At 45.9% G+C, this 19,495-nt stretch overlaps 1 protein-coding gene across 1 annotated transcript in view; it reads right to left on the bottom strand.

Moving 5' to 3' along the window:
• Positions 1-19,495, bottom strand: part of LOC140387062 (sialoadhesin-like) — a 185,835-nt gene that overhangs the window by 144,707 nt on the left and 21,633 nt on the right. Inside the window, exons 4-8 of the mRNA XM_072470073.1 lie at positions 18,604-18,897; positions 17,177-17,467; positions 15,790-15,886; positions 9,028-9,109; positions 2,393-2,627 (exon numbers count right to left, since the gene is read on the bottom strand). Coding sequence (XP_072326174.1) covers positions 2,393-2,627; positions 9,028-9,109; positions 15,790-15,886; positions 17,177-17,467; positions 18,604-18,897 — 999 coding nt within the window. The remainder of the gene's footprint in view (positions 1-2,392; positions 2,628-9,027; positions 9,110-15,789; positions 15,887-17,176; positions 17,468-18,603; positions 18,898-19,495) is intronic.

The following is a 19,495-nucleotide window of genomic DNA, read 5'->3' as shown; positions in this document are numbered from 1 at the left end:
GGGCCCCCACACATTGTTTTTCTCCTTACAGTCTCTCGAGTGTTTCATTGAAGCTGCCTCCACCACACTTCCAGGCCGTGCGTTCCAGACCACAACCACTCACTTTGTGTGAAAATGTTTCTTTCTCACAACAGGTTTGCCCTTTTTTGCAAATCACTTTAAATCTGTGCCCCTCTCGTTCTCGGTCCTTAAATCTGTGCCCCTCTCGTTCTCGGTCCTTAGATCTGTGCCCCTCTCGTTCTCGGTCCTTAGATCTGTGCCCCTCTCGTTCTCGGTCCTTAAATCTGTGCCCCTCTCGTTCTCGGTCTTTTTACAGCTGGGAACAGTTTCTCCCCGTCTACTCTGTCCAGCCTCCTTTTCATTTTGAGCATCTCTCTTGAATCTCCTCTCAGCCTCCTTCTCCCCGAGGAGAAGTATCCCAGCCTCTCCAGTCTATCCTCATCACTGAGGTTTCTCAGCCCAATATCAAACTACGCCTGCGATCAAACATTCCATTTCTCACCCCCCCCCCCTGAATCTTCCATGTAGGAGGTTCGGCTGCAGTCCAAGACAAACGCTCTGGGAAATTTCTGATTTCTGCTTTTCTATTTCTAGTTCCACGTGATTTAACCGCTTTTACCACAAATAGTGAGTTTGAGGGAAGCTGTCCAGTTTGGGGAAGGGCGTCATCGCAGCCACAGGAAATCTTGCTTCTACTGCTTCTTAGGTTCACTCACGGGGTGTCTGTGGCTAAGCCAGCATTTGTTACCCATCCCTAATTGCCCCTTGAGAAGATGGTGGTGAGCCACCTTCTTGATCTGCCGCAATCCGTCTGGTGCTGGAGACGAGCAGAGGGACCTGGGACCACAGACTCACAAATCATTTCTGAAGAGATAGAACTTGAAAGCAGAGAGCTTACGTTCAACTGAACCTCGCTACACGTGACAATAAACCAATCCAACATTCTTCAGACCAGCCTGGGAGCACTGTGCACAATTCTGGTCTCCTTATCCCTTGGTTAGACCACACCTGGAGCACTGTGCACAGTTCTGGTCTCTATGTCCCTTAGTCAGACCACACCTGGAGCACTATGCACTATTCCAGTCTCCATGTCCCTTAGTCAGACTACACTTGGAGCACGTTGCACAGTTCCTGTCTCCATATCCCTCAGTTGGACCACAGATGGAGCACTGTGCACAGTTCCGGTCTCCATATGACTTAGTTAGACCACACTTGGAACATTGTGCACAGTTATAGTCTCTGTGTTCCTTGGTAAGACCACACCTGCTGCACTATGCACAGTTCAAGTCTCCATACTCCTGAGTTAGACCACACCTGCAACACTGTGCACATTTCCAGTCTCCATATCCCTAGGTTAGGCCACACTGGGAGAACTGTGCACAGTGCTGGTCTCCATATCCCTTGGTTAGACCACACCTGGAGCACTGTGCACAGTTCCAGTCTCCATATAATGATAATGATAATCTTTATTATTGTCACAAGTTGGGCTTTCATTAACACTGCAATGAAGTTACTGTGAAAAGCCCCTCGTCGCCACACTCCGGCACCTTTTCGGGTACAAAGAGGGAGAATTCAGAATGTCCAATTCATCTACCAGTACGTCTTTCAGGACTTGTGGGAGGAAACCAGAGGAAACCCATGCAGACACGGGGAGAACATGCAGACTCCGCACAGACAGTGACCCAAGTCAAGAATCGAACCTGGGAACCTGGCGCTGTGAAGCAACAGTGCTAATCACTGCTACCGTGCCGCTTGGTTAGACCACACTGGGAGCACCAAGCACAGTTCTGCTCGGCATATTCCTTGGTCAGGCCACACTGGAACCAGTGTGCACACTTCCATCTTCCATATCCCTAGGTTAGGCCACACTGGGAGAACTGTGCATAGTGCTGGTCTCCATATACCTTGGTTAGACCACACTTGGAGCATTAAGAGCAGTTCCAGTCTCCATTTCCCTCACATAGAACACACATGGAGCACATTACTAGAGTTCATATTCTAGAAAAGATATAATAGTAATAATCTATATAATGACAGAGTGAAGTGTTTACATCAAACTTTCCATTTCAAATGAAGACAGATGAATTTAAATAATGAGAAGGACATGTGACAACAGGAAATGCTGCCTTGGAGATTGGAATTTTTTACCACAATATGATATTTATTTTAAAAATGTCAGAAATGTCTGAGCATTTTAATCGCTTGAATTAATAGATGTAACCTTCTCCAGAATTCATAAGCTTTTTGCAATCTCTGTCAGCCTGGAAAAGAGTGCAGCATTCAGAAAGCACGTTCAGAACTGATACAAAAGTTGAGTAACATCACATATTTGATCCTTGCTATTTGACCATATTGGCTTCAGACACCCCACACACGCTGTCCCCATTTACTCAGTTCCGCTGGAATGTGATCTGCGCATATTCCGTTTCCTCTTCCCTGGAAACAGTCCCATCACCACTACGCAGCTTCGCGATGTTGATGTTGGCGTAGAGAAGGTTGTCGGGTTTGCTGGGATTCTCATGTCCAGCATCTTCCCACACCTTCCCACACTGGACCGGTGGAGCAGATCCCTCAGCCTTTCTAGTTGTGTCTCTGTTTGTGTTCCGTGGCTTAGTATGCAGCATGTTCTGTTTACCGCACAGAAAAATAGAAACAGAAGACATTCTCACATCATTTACTGGCACTGATAGGGTGAAACTGTTGTGTAGCCTCGTTAGGGTCAGTCGTGGCTCAGTGAATCCTTCTTTCTCTCTCTACGGGAGCACTTCTCTGAAAAATTTTCTAAGTTCATTTGTGGCGGGTTTTTTAAGTGAGTTGCCCCCCAGCGCTGCTGATGAGTTCCCCACCGCTATTCAGTGACACTTAGTCACTTTGTAGGGACTTGGGGAGTTTCCCATTGCCCCACAACACCAAGCTTATGGGGTTGTGAGAAACCCCGGTATAGGGGCCCTGGGGTCCCCCCACTTCAGGTCATCCAAACTTCCAGACAGCACCCCCTCGCTACTTGCACCCCCACCCATCACCCCTCCCCCCAACTTCCCAGAGGCCACTACTTACCTGCCCCGCATCCTCCCTTTTTAAAATCCCCTTGTCACCCTTGTTCCATGGGCATGTCCCCTTCGGCCCCTGAACCTTGGCAGTACCACCCTAGCACTCGGGCACCCTTGCACAGCTACCCTCACACCCAGGCACTGTTCTTGCTGGCTTGGCAGTGTCATCTGGGCACTTTGGCAGTGCCAAGGTGCCAGCTGGGCACTGAAAAGGTGCCCACGTTCCAGGGGGTGGGCCATGTGACATTATCATAAATTTAAAGAACTGCAACTGTTAATGTAATGTCTACATCAACCACTAGAGGGAGCTAGATGTACAACTATATAAGTCATTGATGCTAAGCCTTGTTTGGAGAGGTTAGGGAGAAAGCTAGAGAACAGACTGAAGGAAAGACAGTGTGAGTGAGAGCAGATCATAGTTAATGTAATAGTGTAGAGATTGGTAGTAGATGAGTGTAGATTATGTGTTTATTATCAACTGTGTATTGTATAGGAGTAAGTGTCAAATCCAATTAAGTAGTGCTAATAAAGTTATAGCTTTGTTCAATTTAAAACTATTTTGTGGTCTTTGTGAACACTACGCCAACCATCCTAAAATTAGCTACTCAAAGAACACCACATGGTACCAGGAGTATATTTCTACAAATAATAAGCAGTTCGATTAGACAGGTTGGCATAAGAAGATTGAAGAAAACAATTCCGCCTCTACACCGATCAGAAAATCTACACAGAAGAAAAATCGTAAGATGGAGAGTCTAAAGAAGCCTGAGTACTTCTGAACAAACGGTAAACTATGTCGAAACTGGGCTTTCTTCAAACAGCAGTTTGAAGATTTCCTATCTGCCTCCACGCTAGAAAATGCTTCTGATCAGAGAAAAATAGCACTTTTCCTTAATTTGGCTGGGACGCAAGCATTAGAGCCTCATAAATCCTTTGAATTTGCTGAAGATGAGGATAAAACAAAATATAACATAGTGCTACAGAAATTCAATGCTCACTGCAAAAAGCAGGTGAACGAGACCAATGAGTGCTACATGTTCAGAAAAAGGCTGCAGCTGAAAGGGGAATCGGTAGATTCTTTCATTACTGTTTTAAAGTTCACCTGATGAAGGAGCTGCGCTCTGAACGCTAGTGATTCGAAACAAACCTGTTGGACTTTAACCTGGTGTTGTAAGACATCTTACTGTGCCCACCCCAGTCAAACGCCGGCATCTCCACATCATGCTTTAAAGTTATGAGTGCAGTCGTGTAACTTCTCCTCCATTGCTGATCCAATGCTACGCGATCAAGTTGCATTTAGCATTAATGACGAACGTTTGGGAGACAAAATGCTAAGACGACCAATTGTGCCGCTAGATGAAGCGATTAATATGTGCAAAGCCAGTGAACAAGCATCCTCTGAATACGCGGAGTTCAGGGCAAACGAAAAAGGCACGAAGTCGGGAAACAAGGCCGACGCCCTTAATGCTGTGTCGCAGCACAGAAAACTGCGTACAACAGCCGGTGGCCATTTTGAAAGTGATGTTACAAGCGTGATGATGTGCACGCGCTGTGGCCACGCTCACAGTAAGAACAATTGTCCGGCAAAAGGCAAACAATGTTCCAATTGTTGCAAATTCAATCACTTTGCAGCACAGTGCCGTTTCCCACCAGCTACTCCAGTAACCAAATTTTAAAAATCCTACCATGTTCAAAGTGAAGAAAAAAGACAAAATATCTTAACTGATAATGAAGATTCCTCACTATTCGCACTAAAGAATACTTTCATGGTTGATGCAGTTACTCGGATTAATGCACTGGGCTGTGATAACAAACCAGTACAACAACTCTCAAAGATTATTAAAGAGTGGACTGGACTACTTGAAATAAATGGCTCAGAAATTCCATTTAAGATAGATACAGGAGCACACGCAAATTTAATAACCGAAAAGAATTTAAGACGAGCATACAGTACAATACCGCAAATACAGAAATCTACCAGCCAGCTGACTGACTATAATGGGAATAGCACAGCCATGAGAGGTTCCTGCTGTCTCATTGTTAGAAATGGTGACATCAAAATACCAATCGAATTTGAGATAGTAGAAGATGATAAGTCATCACTGATTGGGGTGGATGCTTGTGATAAATTAAACCTAATTGAAAGGATACATACAACCAAGACTTTGAATGACCAGCATAAAGAGCCAGGAAAACCCTTAGCTGTTGTTGATACCCTATCAAGAACTACAAATGATGCTGATACCAAGGTTTTAAATATAGTGCACATTGGGGACGCACAAGCTTCATTTGTTGCTGAGCTGCTACCAGTGTCTGACAGAAAGCTACGAATCATCAAAGAAGAAACAGAACAGGGCTTGACACACCAAAGGGTAATCAAATACCTCAAAGAAGGATGGCCCAATGGGTGTTGCTCCGCTTTTCGCAGTATCAAAGATGACCCCACATTAAGTAACGGATTCCTACTCAAAGGAGACAGGAGATAGTTATTCCTTCATGCCTCCGACAGGGTATCTTGTAACAGAGACACGAGGGTCACCAAGGTATTGAAAAATGTCATAGACGAGCAAGACAATCTGTGTGCTGGCCTGGAATCAGTAAGGATGTGGACAATCATGTGCAGCAATGCGGCATTTGTCAAATGCATCAATCTGTGCAATGCAAAGAGAGCTTGGAAGAAAATGAACTCATCATCAATCCATGGATCAAAGTTGGTTTGGGTCTATTCAACTTTACATGTCATGACTATCTAGTCATAATTAACTACCATTCCAACTATCCCGAGGTGATTACGCTGAATGATTCAACAACGAGATCTACAATATGATCTGTTTTTGCTCGCCACGGAATTCCATTACACGTTGTCTCTGACAATGGTTCTTGCTTCACGCGCTGGGGTGCACACAATTTGCAGAACGTTATAATTTTAATCACATCGCATCAAACCCATTGTACCCCCAATCTAATGGCAAAGCAGAGAAAGGCATAGGAATAGTCAAAAAACTATTCAATCTGGCAAGTGATAACAACAGACTTATCTGTGGCGCTGTTGGCACACAGGGCTATCCCATTGCCATCAGGTTATCGCATGTTCAGACGTTACCAGAGATCACTGTTCAATATATGGATCATCAAGAAATACATAACCACCTAAGGTTACGAAAACAAAAACAAAAAGAGTACTATGACAAGCACATAAAACCTTTATCAAGGTTAAAAGAAGGAGACTATGTTCGAATAACAAATCCTGATGGTGGATAGCAACATATTGCAAAGGTTTTAAGACAAGTTGCACCCAGATTGTACTTGGTTCAGACAGAACAAGGTTCAATGTTCAGTAGAAATAGAAGAGCATTGCTGCAAATATAAAAACATGTTCCATCTCAGACTCAGAACACTATTGCTCAGGATGACAACTTCAAAGCCATTGACTCTCCTAATCCTTCATTAGCACCAATGCATCAAGACAATGTGGAAGGTAACTTGCATACTTTGACGAAACCACTGAGAAGATCAACTAGAACGAGGAGACCACCGAACAGATTAAATTTATAATGACTGTAATAACTATTCATCTGACATCACAAATGTGACTTAACAGTTATTTTACAACTGAATGTAAAAAATAAGTTAATGATTCATGCTCGCTATCGTAATGTTCAAAGAAGAAAATCCAGTGAGGCACAGAGGCTCACTGTAGGCCTCTCCGGAATTCTCCAGCCACATTGTGGTCTCGCTCGTGCGCAACATGGTTGGAGAATCGCATCCTCTCTCTCTCATTCACACTCTCTCCTGTTTTCTTTTTTTCTCTCCGTTCCTCTCACTAACCTGAGGAAGGCAGTATCATGTTGCAATCTTAATCTGGTGACTTGAGCTCCACTGAGCTTCAGAGCAGCATTCGCTCAGTCCTGACTCTCCTTCAGTGCTGCACTCCCTCAGTACTGACCCTCCAACACTGCAGTATTCCCTCTATACTGACCGTCTGACAATGCAGCACTCCCTCAGTATTGACCCCCTGACAGTGCAGCACTCCCTCTAGACTGAACCTATGACAGTTCAGTGCGCCCTCCGTACTGACCCTCTAACAGTGCAGCACTTCCTCAGTACTGACCCTCTGACAGTGCAGCACATCCTCAGTACTGACCATCTGACAGTGCAGCACTCCCTCAGTACTGATCCTCTGACAGTGCAGCACTCCCTCAGTACTGACCCTCTAACACTGAAGCACTCCCTCAGTACTGACCCTCTGACAGTGCAGCACTCCCTCAGTACTGACCCTCTGACAGTGCAGCGCTCCTTCCGTACAGACCCATTGACAGTGCAGCACTTCCTCAGTACTGACCCTCTGACCGTGCAGCACTTCCTCAGTACTGACCATCTGACAGTGCAGCACTCCCTCAGTACTGACCCTCTAACACTGAAGCACTCCCTCAGTACTGACCCTCTGACAGTGCAGCACTCCCTCAGTACTGACCCTCTGACAGTGCAGCACGCCTTCAGTACAGACCCACTGACAGTGCAGCACTCTCTCAGTACTGACCCTCTGACAGTGCAGCACTCCCTCAGTACTCACCGTCTGACAGTGCAGCATTCCTGCAGTACTGACCCTCTGACAGTGCAGCACTCCCTCAGTACTGACCGTCTGACAGTGCGGCCCTCCTTCAGTCCTGACCCTCTGACAGTACAGGGCTCCCTCAGTACAGACCGTCTGACAGTGCAGCACTCCCTCAGTACTGACCCTCTGACAGTGCAGCACTCCCTCAGTACTGACCCTCTGACAGTGCAGCACTCCCTCAGTACTAACCCTCTGACAGTGCAGCATTCCCTCAGTACTGACACTCTGACTGTGCAGCACTCCTTCAGTACAGACCCCCTGACAGTGCAGCGCTCCCTCAGTACTGACCCTCTGACAGTGCAGCACTCCCTCAGTACTGACACTCTGACTGTGCAGCACTCCTTCAGTACAGACCCCCTGACAGTACAGCACTCCCTCAGTACTGATCCTCTGACAGTGTAGCACTCCCTCAGTACTGACCCTCTGACAGTGCAGCACTCCCTCAGTACTGACACTCTGACTGTGCAGCACTCCTTCAGTACAGACCCCCTGACAGTACAGCACTCCCTCAGTACTGATCCTCTGACAGTGTAGCACTCCCTCAGTACTGACCCTCTGACAGTGCAGCGCTCCCTCAGTACTGACCCTCTGACAGTGCAGCGCTCCCTCAGTACGCACCTTCTGACAGTGCAGCACTCCTTCAGTACTGACCCTCTAACATTACAGCGCTCCCTCAGTACAGACCCTCTGACAATGCAGCACTCCCTCAGTACTGACCCTCTGACAGTGCAGCGCTCCCTCAGTACTGACCCTCTGACAGTGCAACACTCCCTCAGTACTGACCCCCTGACAGTGCAGCACTCCCTCTTGACTGAACCTATGACAGTGCAGCGCGCCCTCAGTACTGACTCTCTGACAGTGCAGCACTCCCTCAGTACTGACGCTCTGGCTGTGCAACCCTCCCTCAGTACTGACCCTCTCACAGTGCAGCACTCCCTCTTGACTGAACCTATGACAGTGCAGCGCGCCCTCAGTACTGACTCTCTGACAGTGCAGCACTCCCTCAGCACTGATGCTCTGGCAGTGCAGCACTCCCTCAGCACTGATGCTCTGGCAGTGCAGCACCCCCTCAGTACTGAAGCTCCGGCAGTGTAGCACTCCGTCCACACTGGCTCTGCCGAGTGGTGTCAGCTTCAAATCGACACTTGCATTTCTGGAGTGTGGATCAAATTCACTTCACAATCTTCTTGCTCAGAGTGATGGAGAGAGCAATAGAGGAAGAGTGATAGAGAGAGAGAGAGAGAGGGAGAGCTGAATCATTGCTGAACCCACAGATGTATATTTGTGGCCTACCCAACTGGGAATCTGGGACATGTATTGTCTACACACTGCGATTGAAGTGAGTGTAAACAGCTCCTGTACCTGGTTCTTCACCGTGAGTGGACTGGGGCTCAATGCAATGTCACTGGTCTCTGAATCTCTCTCCTCAGTCGCTGCCTTCCTCCTGCAATAACACAATATCACACTGTGGTTATCATATATCAGGAAGTCAGTACAGGACACACATAGATCTCACTGTAACCGTATCCCCGCACTGGACTGTCTCTTGTTGTGATATGCCTTTGAGGGATGTGAGCATGACATCACTCGAACGGAAGTGTGTCACGTGATCATGTCTTTGTTTACTTTTGTTTTAAGCAGAGTACACACCCACAGCTCAGACATCTTCCCCTTTATCCCCATTTATGACTGAATAAAAAATAAAGATGCAATTATTTGGTTGTGTGTTCCCATCACAAACTTGTCTTTGTGGCCGGAGCTTGGGAAAGGTTCATGAAAGCAGCCAGAGCGACTCTCATCCCAGGAACTGTAGGAGGAGGAAGGTCAAAGGGATGTTGTCAAAATGTCCGCTAAACTCCCCAATTTGAATTAAGTTGCTGCGGACCGACTATCCAAATTGAAAATTTGCCTAACAATTGGGAACAAAGGTCTCCACAGGCTAAACACATCAGCATCAACAGCAAAAGAGTCAATGGATCCCCAAATCATTTGGACTACATTGGAAGCCTGTTCAGAATCAGGTTAAACTTCCACATTCATCGGCTCAACTTCATGGAACAGAGGACAAATCAGATCCATTCCAGCTCTTCAACCACCACCTGGTCCTTTTGCATCTCGGACACAATCCCAAATGAAATCAGGAACAATACCCAAGTGCAACAGGATATAGTGATGAGTCTTGTGCTGTTATAAAGGCACCAATCACTCATAAGTGACAATGTAAACATCTTGTGGGATCATTTATTCAGATTGACATCCAAGAATGACAATGCCACAGATCACGGTGTGTGATTAAAGAAACCTTCAGACAAGGTTCCCATTACAGAATCTGGGTGTAGCTTCAGATTACCTCTACACTTTAGAGACTCATTGGTGAACCTGTTTTATGCTGTTATGAAATGGTCCCCAAACATATACATAAGAACACAAGAACTAGGAGCAGGTCCCTCGAGCCTGCTCTACCATTCAATAAGATCATGGCTGATCTTTTTGTGGACTCAGCTCCAATTAACCGCCCGCTCACCATAACCTTTTATTCCTTTACTGTTCAAAAATCTATCTACCTTTGCCTGAAAATCATTTAACGAGGTAGCCTCAACTGCATCACTGGGCAGGAAATTCCACAGATTCACGACCTTTGCATGAAGAAGTTCCTCCCCAACTCAGTCCTAAATCTGCCCCCCCTTATTTTGAGGCTCTGCCCCCCCAGTTCTAGTTTCACCCGCCAGTGGAAACAACCTCCCAGCTTCTATCTTATCTATTCCCTTCATAATTTTATATGTTTCTATAAGATTCCCCCCTCATTCTTCTCAATTCAAATGCGTATCATAGAACATAGAACATAGAACATGACAGCGCAGTACAGGCCCTTCGGCCCTCGATGTTGCGCCGACCTGTGAAACCACTCTAAAGCCCATCTACACTATTCCCTTATCATCCATATGCCCCATATCGTCCCAGTCTACTTAGTCTCTCCTCATAAGCTAATCCTCTCAACTCTGGAATCAACCTAGTGAACCTCCTCTGCACCCCCACCAGTGCCAGTACATCCTTTCTCGAGTAAGGAGACCACAGTACTCAAGGGGCTGGATTCTCCATCCCGCCGCGCCACATTTCGGTTTCACCCCGCCGGCCGGATGTTCCCTTACGCCGGCCGTTCAATGGGGTTTCCCATTGTTGGGCAGCCCCATGCCACCGGGAAATCCCCGGGCTGCTGGCAAAACTAAGCATCCCTCTGGCGGAGAATCTAACCCCAGGTGTGGCCTCACCAGCACCCGATACAGCTGCAACATAACCTTCCTGCTTTTAAACTCCATCCCTCTAGCAATGAAGGGAAAAAATCCATTTGCCTTTTTAATTACCAGCTGCACCTGCAAACCAACCTCTTGCGATTCATGCACTAGCACACCCAGGTCCCTCTGAACAGCAGCATGCTGTAATTTTTTTACCATTTAAATAACAGTCCATTTTGCTCTTATTCCTACCAAAATGGATGACCTCACATTTATCAAGATTAAACTCCATCTGTCTGACCCTTGCCCACTCACTTAAGCTATCTATTTCCCTCTGCAGATTTTCAGTGTCCTCTGCCTACTTGGCTCTACCACTCATCTTAAAGTCATCTGCGAACTTTGACACATTACACTTGGTCCCAACTCCAGATCATCTATGTAAATTGTAAACAATTGCGGGCACAACACTGATCCCTGAGGCACACCACTCGCCACCGATTGCGAACCAGGAAAAAACCATTTATCCTCACTCTTTGCTTTCTGTCCGTTAACCAATCCTCTACCCATGCTAATACATTACCCGTAACTCCGCACACCTTTATTGTAGGCAGCAGCCTTTTGTGCGGCACCTTGTGTAATGCCTTCTGGAAATCCAGATACACCACATCCACTGGTTCCCAGTTGTTCACCGCGCTCGTAATGTCCTCAAAGAATTCCACTAAAAAGTAGTCAAACATGACCTGCCTTTCGTGAACTCCTCAAGGCTGCCCTGACTGACCGGGTTTGACCAATCGACATGTAGATTGAAATTCCCCATGGTAACTGCTGTACCATTTTTACATGCATCAGTCATTTCTTTGTTTGTTGCCCACCCCACCGTGATGTTGTTATTTCGCTATTTCTTCCTTAACGAAAGATTCAAGCTTTTTCCCCACTATAGAAGTTAAACTAACTGGCCTATAGTTACCTGCATTGTGTCTACCTCCTCTTTTAAACAGTGGCGTCACATTTGCTGTTTTCCAATCTGCTGGAACTGCCCCAGAGTCAAGAGAATTTTGGTAAATTACCATGAGCGCATTTGCTACTTCCCCTGCCACCTCTGTCAGTACCCTGGGATGAATTCCATCAGGACCAGGAGACTTGTCTCCCTTTAGCTCCATTGGCTTGCCCATCAATACCTCCTTAGTGATAATGATTGTTTCTGGATCCTCATTCCATAGCCTCCTTGACAACAATTATTGGCATGTTATTTATGTCTTCCACTGTGAAGACCGACACAAAATGCCTGTTTAATGCCTTGGCCAGTTCCTCATTTCCCATTATTAAATCCCCCTTCTCATCCTCTCAAGGACCAATGTTTACCTCAGCTACTATTTTTTGTTTTATATATTTGTAGAAATTTTTGCTGTATGTTTTTATATTCTGAGCTCGATTATTCTCATATCCTATCTTACTTACCTGTATAACTTTTTTTGTGGCTTTCTGTTGAACTTTAAAGATTTCCCAATCCTCCACTTTCCCACTCATCTTTGCTACTTTGTATGCATTTTCTTTCAATTTGATACCCCCCACCCTCCTTTATTTCCTTAGATATCCATGGCTGATTACAGTCCTTCCTCTTCACTGGTATATTCTTTTTCTGAGCACTGGGGAAAATCACTTTGAAAGTCCTCCACTGTTCCTCAATTGTTCCACCACAAAGTCTTTGCTACCAATCTACCCTCGCCAACTCCTCCCTCATCTCTTTGTAGTCTCCTTTGTTTAAGCACAAGACCCCAGTATTGGATTTTACCTTCTCATGCTCCATCTGTATTTTAAATTCAACCGTGTGATTGCTCCTTCCAAAAGGACCCCTATTTATGAGATCATTAATTATTCCTGTGTCAGTACACAGGACCAGATCTAGGATAGCTTGCTTCCCCCTGGGTTCCATTACATACTGTTTGAGGAAACATTCTATGAACTTCTCCTCAAGGTTGCCCTGACCGGCCGGGTTTGACCAATCAACATGTAGATTAAAATCACCCATGATTCACTGCGCGCGGGTGTAGAAACTAAAGGAGCCAATGTGGTATATATTTGGACAAGGGAAGGGACGGGACTTTCACTCGAAATGAGGGTTCTTTGGGGTGTAGGTGGATATGCGGGGTTTGAGTGCTATAAGGGAATTTCTGGGCTTTCCTAGGGCCGGGCAAGGGGGAAGGGGACCCGGGCGGGGGCCTCCACGCTGGCTGGTTTAAGCCGGCCAGTGAACGGGAGTGAGGTGGGGGAGGGGCTGCGGCCATCGGAGCCTGGCAGAATAGGGTCCGAGTGGTCGAGCCGGGGTGGAAGGTTGGGGGGAAGGAACCGAGGTTGGGAGGAGGAGTTTTACAAGAAGCAGTGGACGTGAGGAGCTGGAGGCCGGGGGGGGGGGGGGGCGGCTGTGTAAGATCAAGGGTGACTACGGGTAATCCCTGATTCCTTTTTGTCATTTGTTTATGTAAACATGCGGGTTGAAGTTTGGGGGTTGGTGGGTAGATGGGATCGTTGTTATTATGGGGACTGACATATCTTGCTGATTATTGTTTATTGTTGATGGATGTAAATGTGGGAGAAAATGTGAAAAAACAGGAGAATAAAAAGAAATAAAAATAAAAAAAATCCCCCATGATAATTGCCAGACCATTATTGCATGCATCAGTTATTTCTTTGTTTACTGCCCGCCACACCATGATTTTGTTATTTGGTGGCCTATAGACTATGCCTATCAGCGACCTTTTCTTCTTATTATTTCTAATTTCCACCCAAATGGATTCAATCTTTTTCTCCATAGAACCTTTTTCAACTCTCACGACTGCCTTGATGTCATCCTTAAATATCAGAGCTACACCACCTCCCTTAGCTTCCTGTTTGTCCTCCCGAATAGTCTGATACCCCTGGATGTTTTACTCCCAGTCGTGATCACCCTGCAATCATGTCTCTGTAATGGCCACTAAATCATACTCATTCGTGATGATTTGTGCCGTCACCTCATTTATCTTGTTTTGAATGCTACGAGCATTCAGATAAAGTGCCTTTATGCTTGCTTTTATACCTTCTTTTTGAATCCTAACACCTCCATCAATAACACCTCCTGAGTTCTTCGTCCCTTTATATTTTTTCATTCCTTTGTGTGTAGTTGAACCCATCTTTCCAAGTGCTAACCTGCTGCTTTGCTTCTCATTAACCATTTTACTTCCCATACTGTTACCCTTCCCTTCCACCATACTTGCTAGTTTAAAGCCCTTGAGACCACCCTATTTATCCTTTCCACTAGAACACTGGTCCCAGATCGGTTCAGGTGGCGACCGTCCCAATGATACAGATGCCTCCTGTTCCAATGCCCCATGAAATGAAACCCCTCCTTCCCGCACCACTCCTTTAGCCACTTGTTTACTTCCCTAATTTTCTCATCCCTATGCCAATTTGCATGTGACTCAGGTAGCAATCTAGAGATTATGACCTTCGAGGACCTTATCATAGAATTTACAGTGCAGAAGGAGGCCATTCGGCCCATCGAGTCTGCACCGGCTCTTGGAAAGAGCACCCTACCCAAGGTCAACACCTCCACTTTATCCCGATAACCCAGTAACCCTACCCAACACTAATGGCAATTTTGGACACTAAGGGCAATTTATCATGGCCAATCCACCTAATCTGCACATCTTTGGACTGTGGGAGGAAACCGGAGCACCCGGAGGAAACCCACGCACACACGGGGAGAACGTGCAGACTCCTCACAGACAGTGACCCAAGCCGGAATCGAACCTGGGACCCTGGAGCTGTGAAGCAATTGTGCTATCCACAATGCTACCGTGTTGCCACCTGTTTTTAAAATTTTGTTCCTAACGCCTAATAACCCCCAACAGGTCCTCTTTCCTAATCTCGCCTATGTTGTATTGTAAATGGTTATAGTTCTTAAGTGGGGAGCGGGAGCGGGGAGCCGGGGGGGGGGGGCATGTCTCCTTGGAAAGAAAGGGGGTTATTGGAATTTGCCATTAAGGGATGTCAGCACAACAGCGTGAACATTTGTCAACATTTGTCAAGTGATCCAGTCTGAGTTTCACTTTTGCTTTGAGCAGAGCACACACACACAGTTCAGATATCTTCAAGCTTTGTTCCTATGTGTGTTCTCAAGTGACTCGTCTGAACAAAATGAAAATGTGTTTACCTCATCCCCAGAAGTGATTGGTGCCTTGTGATTTGTCCAGTAAGTATGTCTCAGGTACTATATCACTATAATGTCATGACCTTTATTCCCCATCCCCCACCAGTTTCCTCTAAATATCTACACATTTTTCCCCTTTGAGTATTTATCCAATTTCCCTTTTGAAAGTTCCTGTTGAATCTGTTTCCTTTGCCCATTCAGGCAGCACCTTCCAGATCACAACTTAATAATAATAATAACAATAGTCTTTATTAGTGTCACAAGTAGGCTTTCATTAACACTGCAATGAAGTTACTGTGAAAAGCCCCTAGTCGCCACTCTCCGGCACCTGTTTGAGTACACTGAAGGAGAATTCAGAATGTCCAATTCACCTAACAAGCATATCTTTCGGGACTTGTGGGAGGAAACTGGAGCACCCGGAGAAAACCCACGCAAACACGGGGAGAACGTGCAGACATCGCACAGACAGTGACCCAAACCAGGAAATGAACCTAGGGCCCTGGTGCTGTGAAGCAACCGTACTAACTACTGTACTCCCGTGTGGCCCACCAATGAAAGACACACTCCAGGTCATCAGGGATAAAGAGATCACATAAGGGAGAGACCAATGGTGTTTAACACATGGAAAAGAATCACTGACTGAGGAAGAAAGATATAAATAAATATTTGGTGAAACGTCAAATAAAACATTAAGTTCAGACTTACTTCTTCACATACATGAAGATTAAGATTCCAGCCACAAAAGTACAGAGTATGATCCCAGCTATGAGCAATCCTACTGTCCATTCACTGGAGTCTCTATCTGTAAAAACAGCCGTTAATTACTGTGCCACACTTTTACAATGATTCTCTTATGTATCTTGAGAAGCGATATGCTCACTCAATTTTTTAATATTCATTCTCAATGTTGACATTTATCGTCCATCCCAAATTTTCCCTTGGGAAGGGGCAGAGGGGGGTCTTCAGTGAGCAACTGGTTTGACACAAACTGGGAGACCAGTTCAGAGGACGGTTAAGAATTAACACGTTGGAGTTTGAGACTGGAGTCACGTATACACCCAGACTGGGTAAAGATGGCATGTTTCCTGTGAAGATGGGATATTAGTGACCCAACTTTTGTATATAATCTCTGTAAGCGTACCAACCAACATCATTGAAAAAATTATTAGATCATTATCACACTGCTGTGTGTGGGATCTTGCTGTGCAAAAATCAGCAGCCGTGTTTGACTCTGTGATCGCACTTTGAAACAACTTTATTGGTTGAAGAATGTTTCTGGACTGTCCGACCAATTCATGAATGGAAATCTTCCATCTTAATGTAATACATATAACATTTACATATATAATATTTATCAAGGTAATTGCGAGTTAACCTCCAGTTTCCCACTGCCCACTCTGTCAATAAATTGACCTGAGCCACATTGACCACAGGAAGGATCACAGTGGCACAAGTGGTCATTCAGCCCATCTAGCTGGGTTGACTATTCAGTGAGATCACGACTGAACTGCAACCTCTCTGCATTTAATCACCTTTGCCCCACATCCCCTATTATCTTTAATTACAAATAACGTCGATTCAATCTCAGATTTAAAATGAACAATTTGATCAACATCAATTTCCATTTATGGAAGAAAGTTCCAGATTTCTCCCACCTTTTTTGTGATTAAGTGTTTCCTCATTTCACACCTGAAGGGTCCGCCTCTCGTTTTTACAATCTGCCCCAAATCCGAAATCCCCCAACCCACAGAAATAGTGACTCTCTATCGACCCTGACCTGTTCTCAATGGTCAGAGAGGTTAGATGGAAAGAGAATCTTAAAGGAGCTGGGGAGAGAGGTGGAGAGAGTGAGGGAGGGAATTCTAGACTTTAGGGGCGTCATTCTCCGCCGGCGGGAGTGTCCGTTTTGCCGGCGCCCGGGGGTTTCCCGACGGCGTGGGGCTGCCCCACAATGGGAAACCCCATTGACCGGCCAGTGTTACAGAGACTCCCGCCGGCCGGTCGGGGCAGAAATGTGGCGGGGCGGGTAGGAGAATTTCGCACTCGAGGTCAAGCCAGTCGAGTGGAGATCGATCCCGAATCATTCTCTCACCTTCGACCCACAGATACACCTTGAATATGGCTTCTCCGTGCGGGTTTCGAACCGAGCAGGATGCCATCACTTCCTCCTCATCCTGGGGAACCGTCAGGATCAGGGAGCCAATCACCAGATGCCCATCTCTGTACCATGACACCAAACGCCCCTGTGTCTGGTTACCACTGATGTTGGCATGGGGCAGGTGCCAGGTGAGGTCTCCGGGCGGATTTGAGTTGGCCACGCAGTTGCAGGTGAGCCCCTCTGACCTCCGGGTGCACCCTGACTCCTGGGAAATCTCCGGCTTATCTGTGGAAGGCAGGACAACACAGGCAATGTCAAAGCAGAGTTAGAGTGTAAGATAGAATCTTAATACTGAAACACACATCTGTGCCTTTGTTATGTATGATGTATGCCATCTCTTTATATATTTACTTCTCACCCTCTATGTTACATCTCCCCTGAAGTCTCTGACACCTATATATATATATACACATGGCGTGTTAAAGAGCTTGGTCCCGTCTGCCCTGTCAGAAGGACAGTAAAAAGTCTTACAACACCAGGTTCAAGTCCAACAGGTTTGTTTCGAATCACTTGCTTTCAGAGCACAGCTCCTTCCTCAGGTGAATGAAGAGGTGGGTTCCAGAAACACACATATCGACAAAGCCAATGATGCAAGACGATACTTTGAATGTGAGTCTTTGCAGGTAATCAAGTCTTTACAGGTCCAGACAGAGCAACTGGAGAGAGGGATAACCACAGGTTAAAGAGGTGTGAATTGTATCAAGGCAGAACAGATGGTAGGCTTTCGCATTCGTTCTCCAAGGCGGCCTTCAGGACGTGTGACAACGCAGAATCGCAGCAACTTATAGCCAAGTTCCGCACACATGAGTACGGCCTCAACCGGAATCTTGGATTCATGGTGCATTACATTCACCCCCCACCATCTGGCCTGGGCTTGCAAAATCCAGCAACTGTCCTAACTTGAGGCAATTCACACCTCTTTAACCTGTGATTATCCCTCTCTCGCGATGCTCCGTCTGCATTTGTAAAGACTTAATTACCTGCAAAGACTCACATTCAAAGTATCGACTTGCATCATTGGCTTTCTCTATATATATGTTTCTGGAACCCACCTCTTCATTCACCTGAGGAAGGAGCAGTGCTCCGAAAGCTAGTGATTCAAAACAAACCTGCTGGGCTTTGACCTGGTTTTGTAAGACTTCTTACTGTGCTCACCCCAGTCCAACGCCAACATCTCCACATCCTGTGAGATGGTGATATATGTTTCCAAGACACTGTACAAGGAAGAATTCACCCAGGGAATATTTCTCACTGAAAAAGGACAATTTTTGTACTCAGCAGCACAGTGCTGTTTCTGGGATCTTGCTGTGCACAATATAGATTAATACAGCTAATATGGAATTAATTTTGTTTATGCTTACATTGCACAGATAGTACGAGGGTCCGCTCCGATGAAACAGATGGATATCTCACTCTACAGGTGAGATTTTGTCCGTGGTGTTTGAGTGATGGGGTCAGGGTCAGAACAGAAGTATAGGTCAGAGTGACGCCATGCTGAGTTACAGTGTTTGAGACTGATCCAGGTACGTCAGTGGGAGTGTCCCAGGTTAAGACAGGTGCTGTTCCATTGCACGTTGTGTTGAACGTGCAGCTTATGTCCACACGCTTTCCTACAATAATCTCAGCAGGGGATATTGTGGGTTTATCTGTGAAATCTAACACACATATAATGGATCATTTTAGATAAATATAATGTGAAGCATCAGTTCAAATAGAAATCACAGTCCCACTAGAGAAAAACCCTTTTGTAAAGGTGATAACAGAGCGGAGAGATTCCAATGATCAATAAAGTATTTCCTATTTTCTGTCATAGTGGAGTATCTGTCAATCGAAGGAGGTGGTGGTGTGGTGGTATTTTCACTAGACTAGTAAATCAGAAACCCAGGGTAATGTTCTGGGGATGCTGGTTCGAATCCCACCACTGCAAATGGTGAAATTTGAATTCAATAAAAATCTGGAATTAAAAGTCTAATGATGACGATAAAACCATTGTTGATTGTCGTAAAAACCCACCTGGTTCACGAATGTCCTCTAGGGAAGGAAATCTGCCCTCTTTACCCAGTCTGGCCTCCATGTGACTCCAGATCCACAGCAATGTGGTTGACTCTGAACTGCCCCCTAAAGGACAATACGGGATGGGCAATAAAGGCTGGCACAGCCAGCGATGCCCACATCCCATGAACGAATAACTAAAATAATAATGCACTTTGACACTGAGACCATTGAAATGAGATGCCCGGGTGAGAGGGGAGG

Source organism: Scyliorhinus torazame, chromosome 12 (assembly GCF_047496885.1).
Source record: "Scyliorhinus torazame isolate Kashiwa2021f chromosome 12, sScyTor2.1, whole genome shotgun sequence".
Lineage (NCBI taxonomy): Eukaryota > Metazoa > Chordata > Chondrichthyes > Carcharhiniformes > Scyliorhinidae > Scyliorhinus > Scyliorhinus torazame.
Note: the sequence above shows the minus strand (reverse complement) of the source record. Positions and strands in the feature narration are given on the sequence as shown.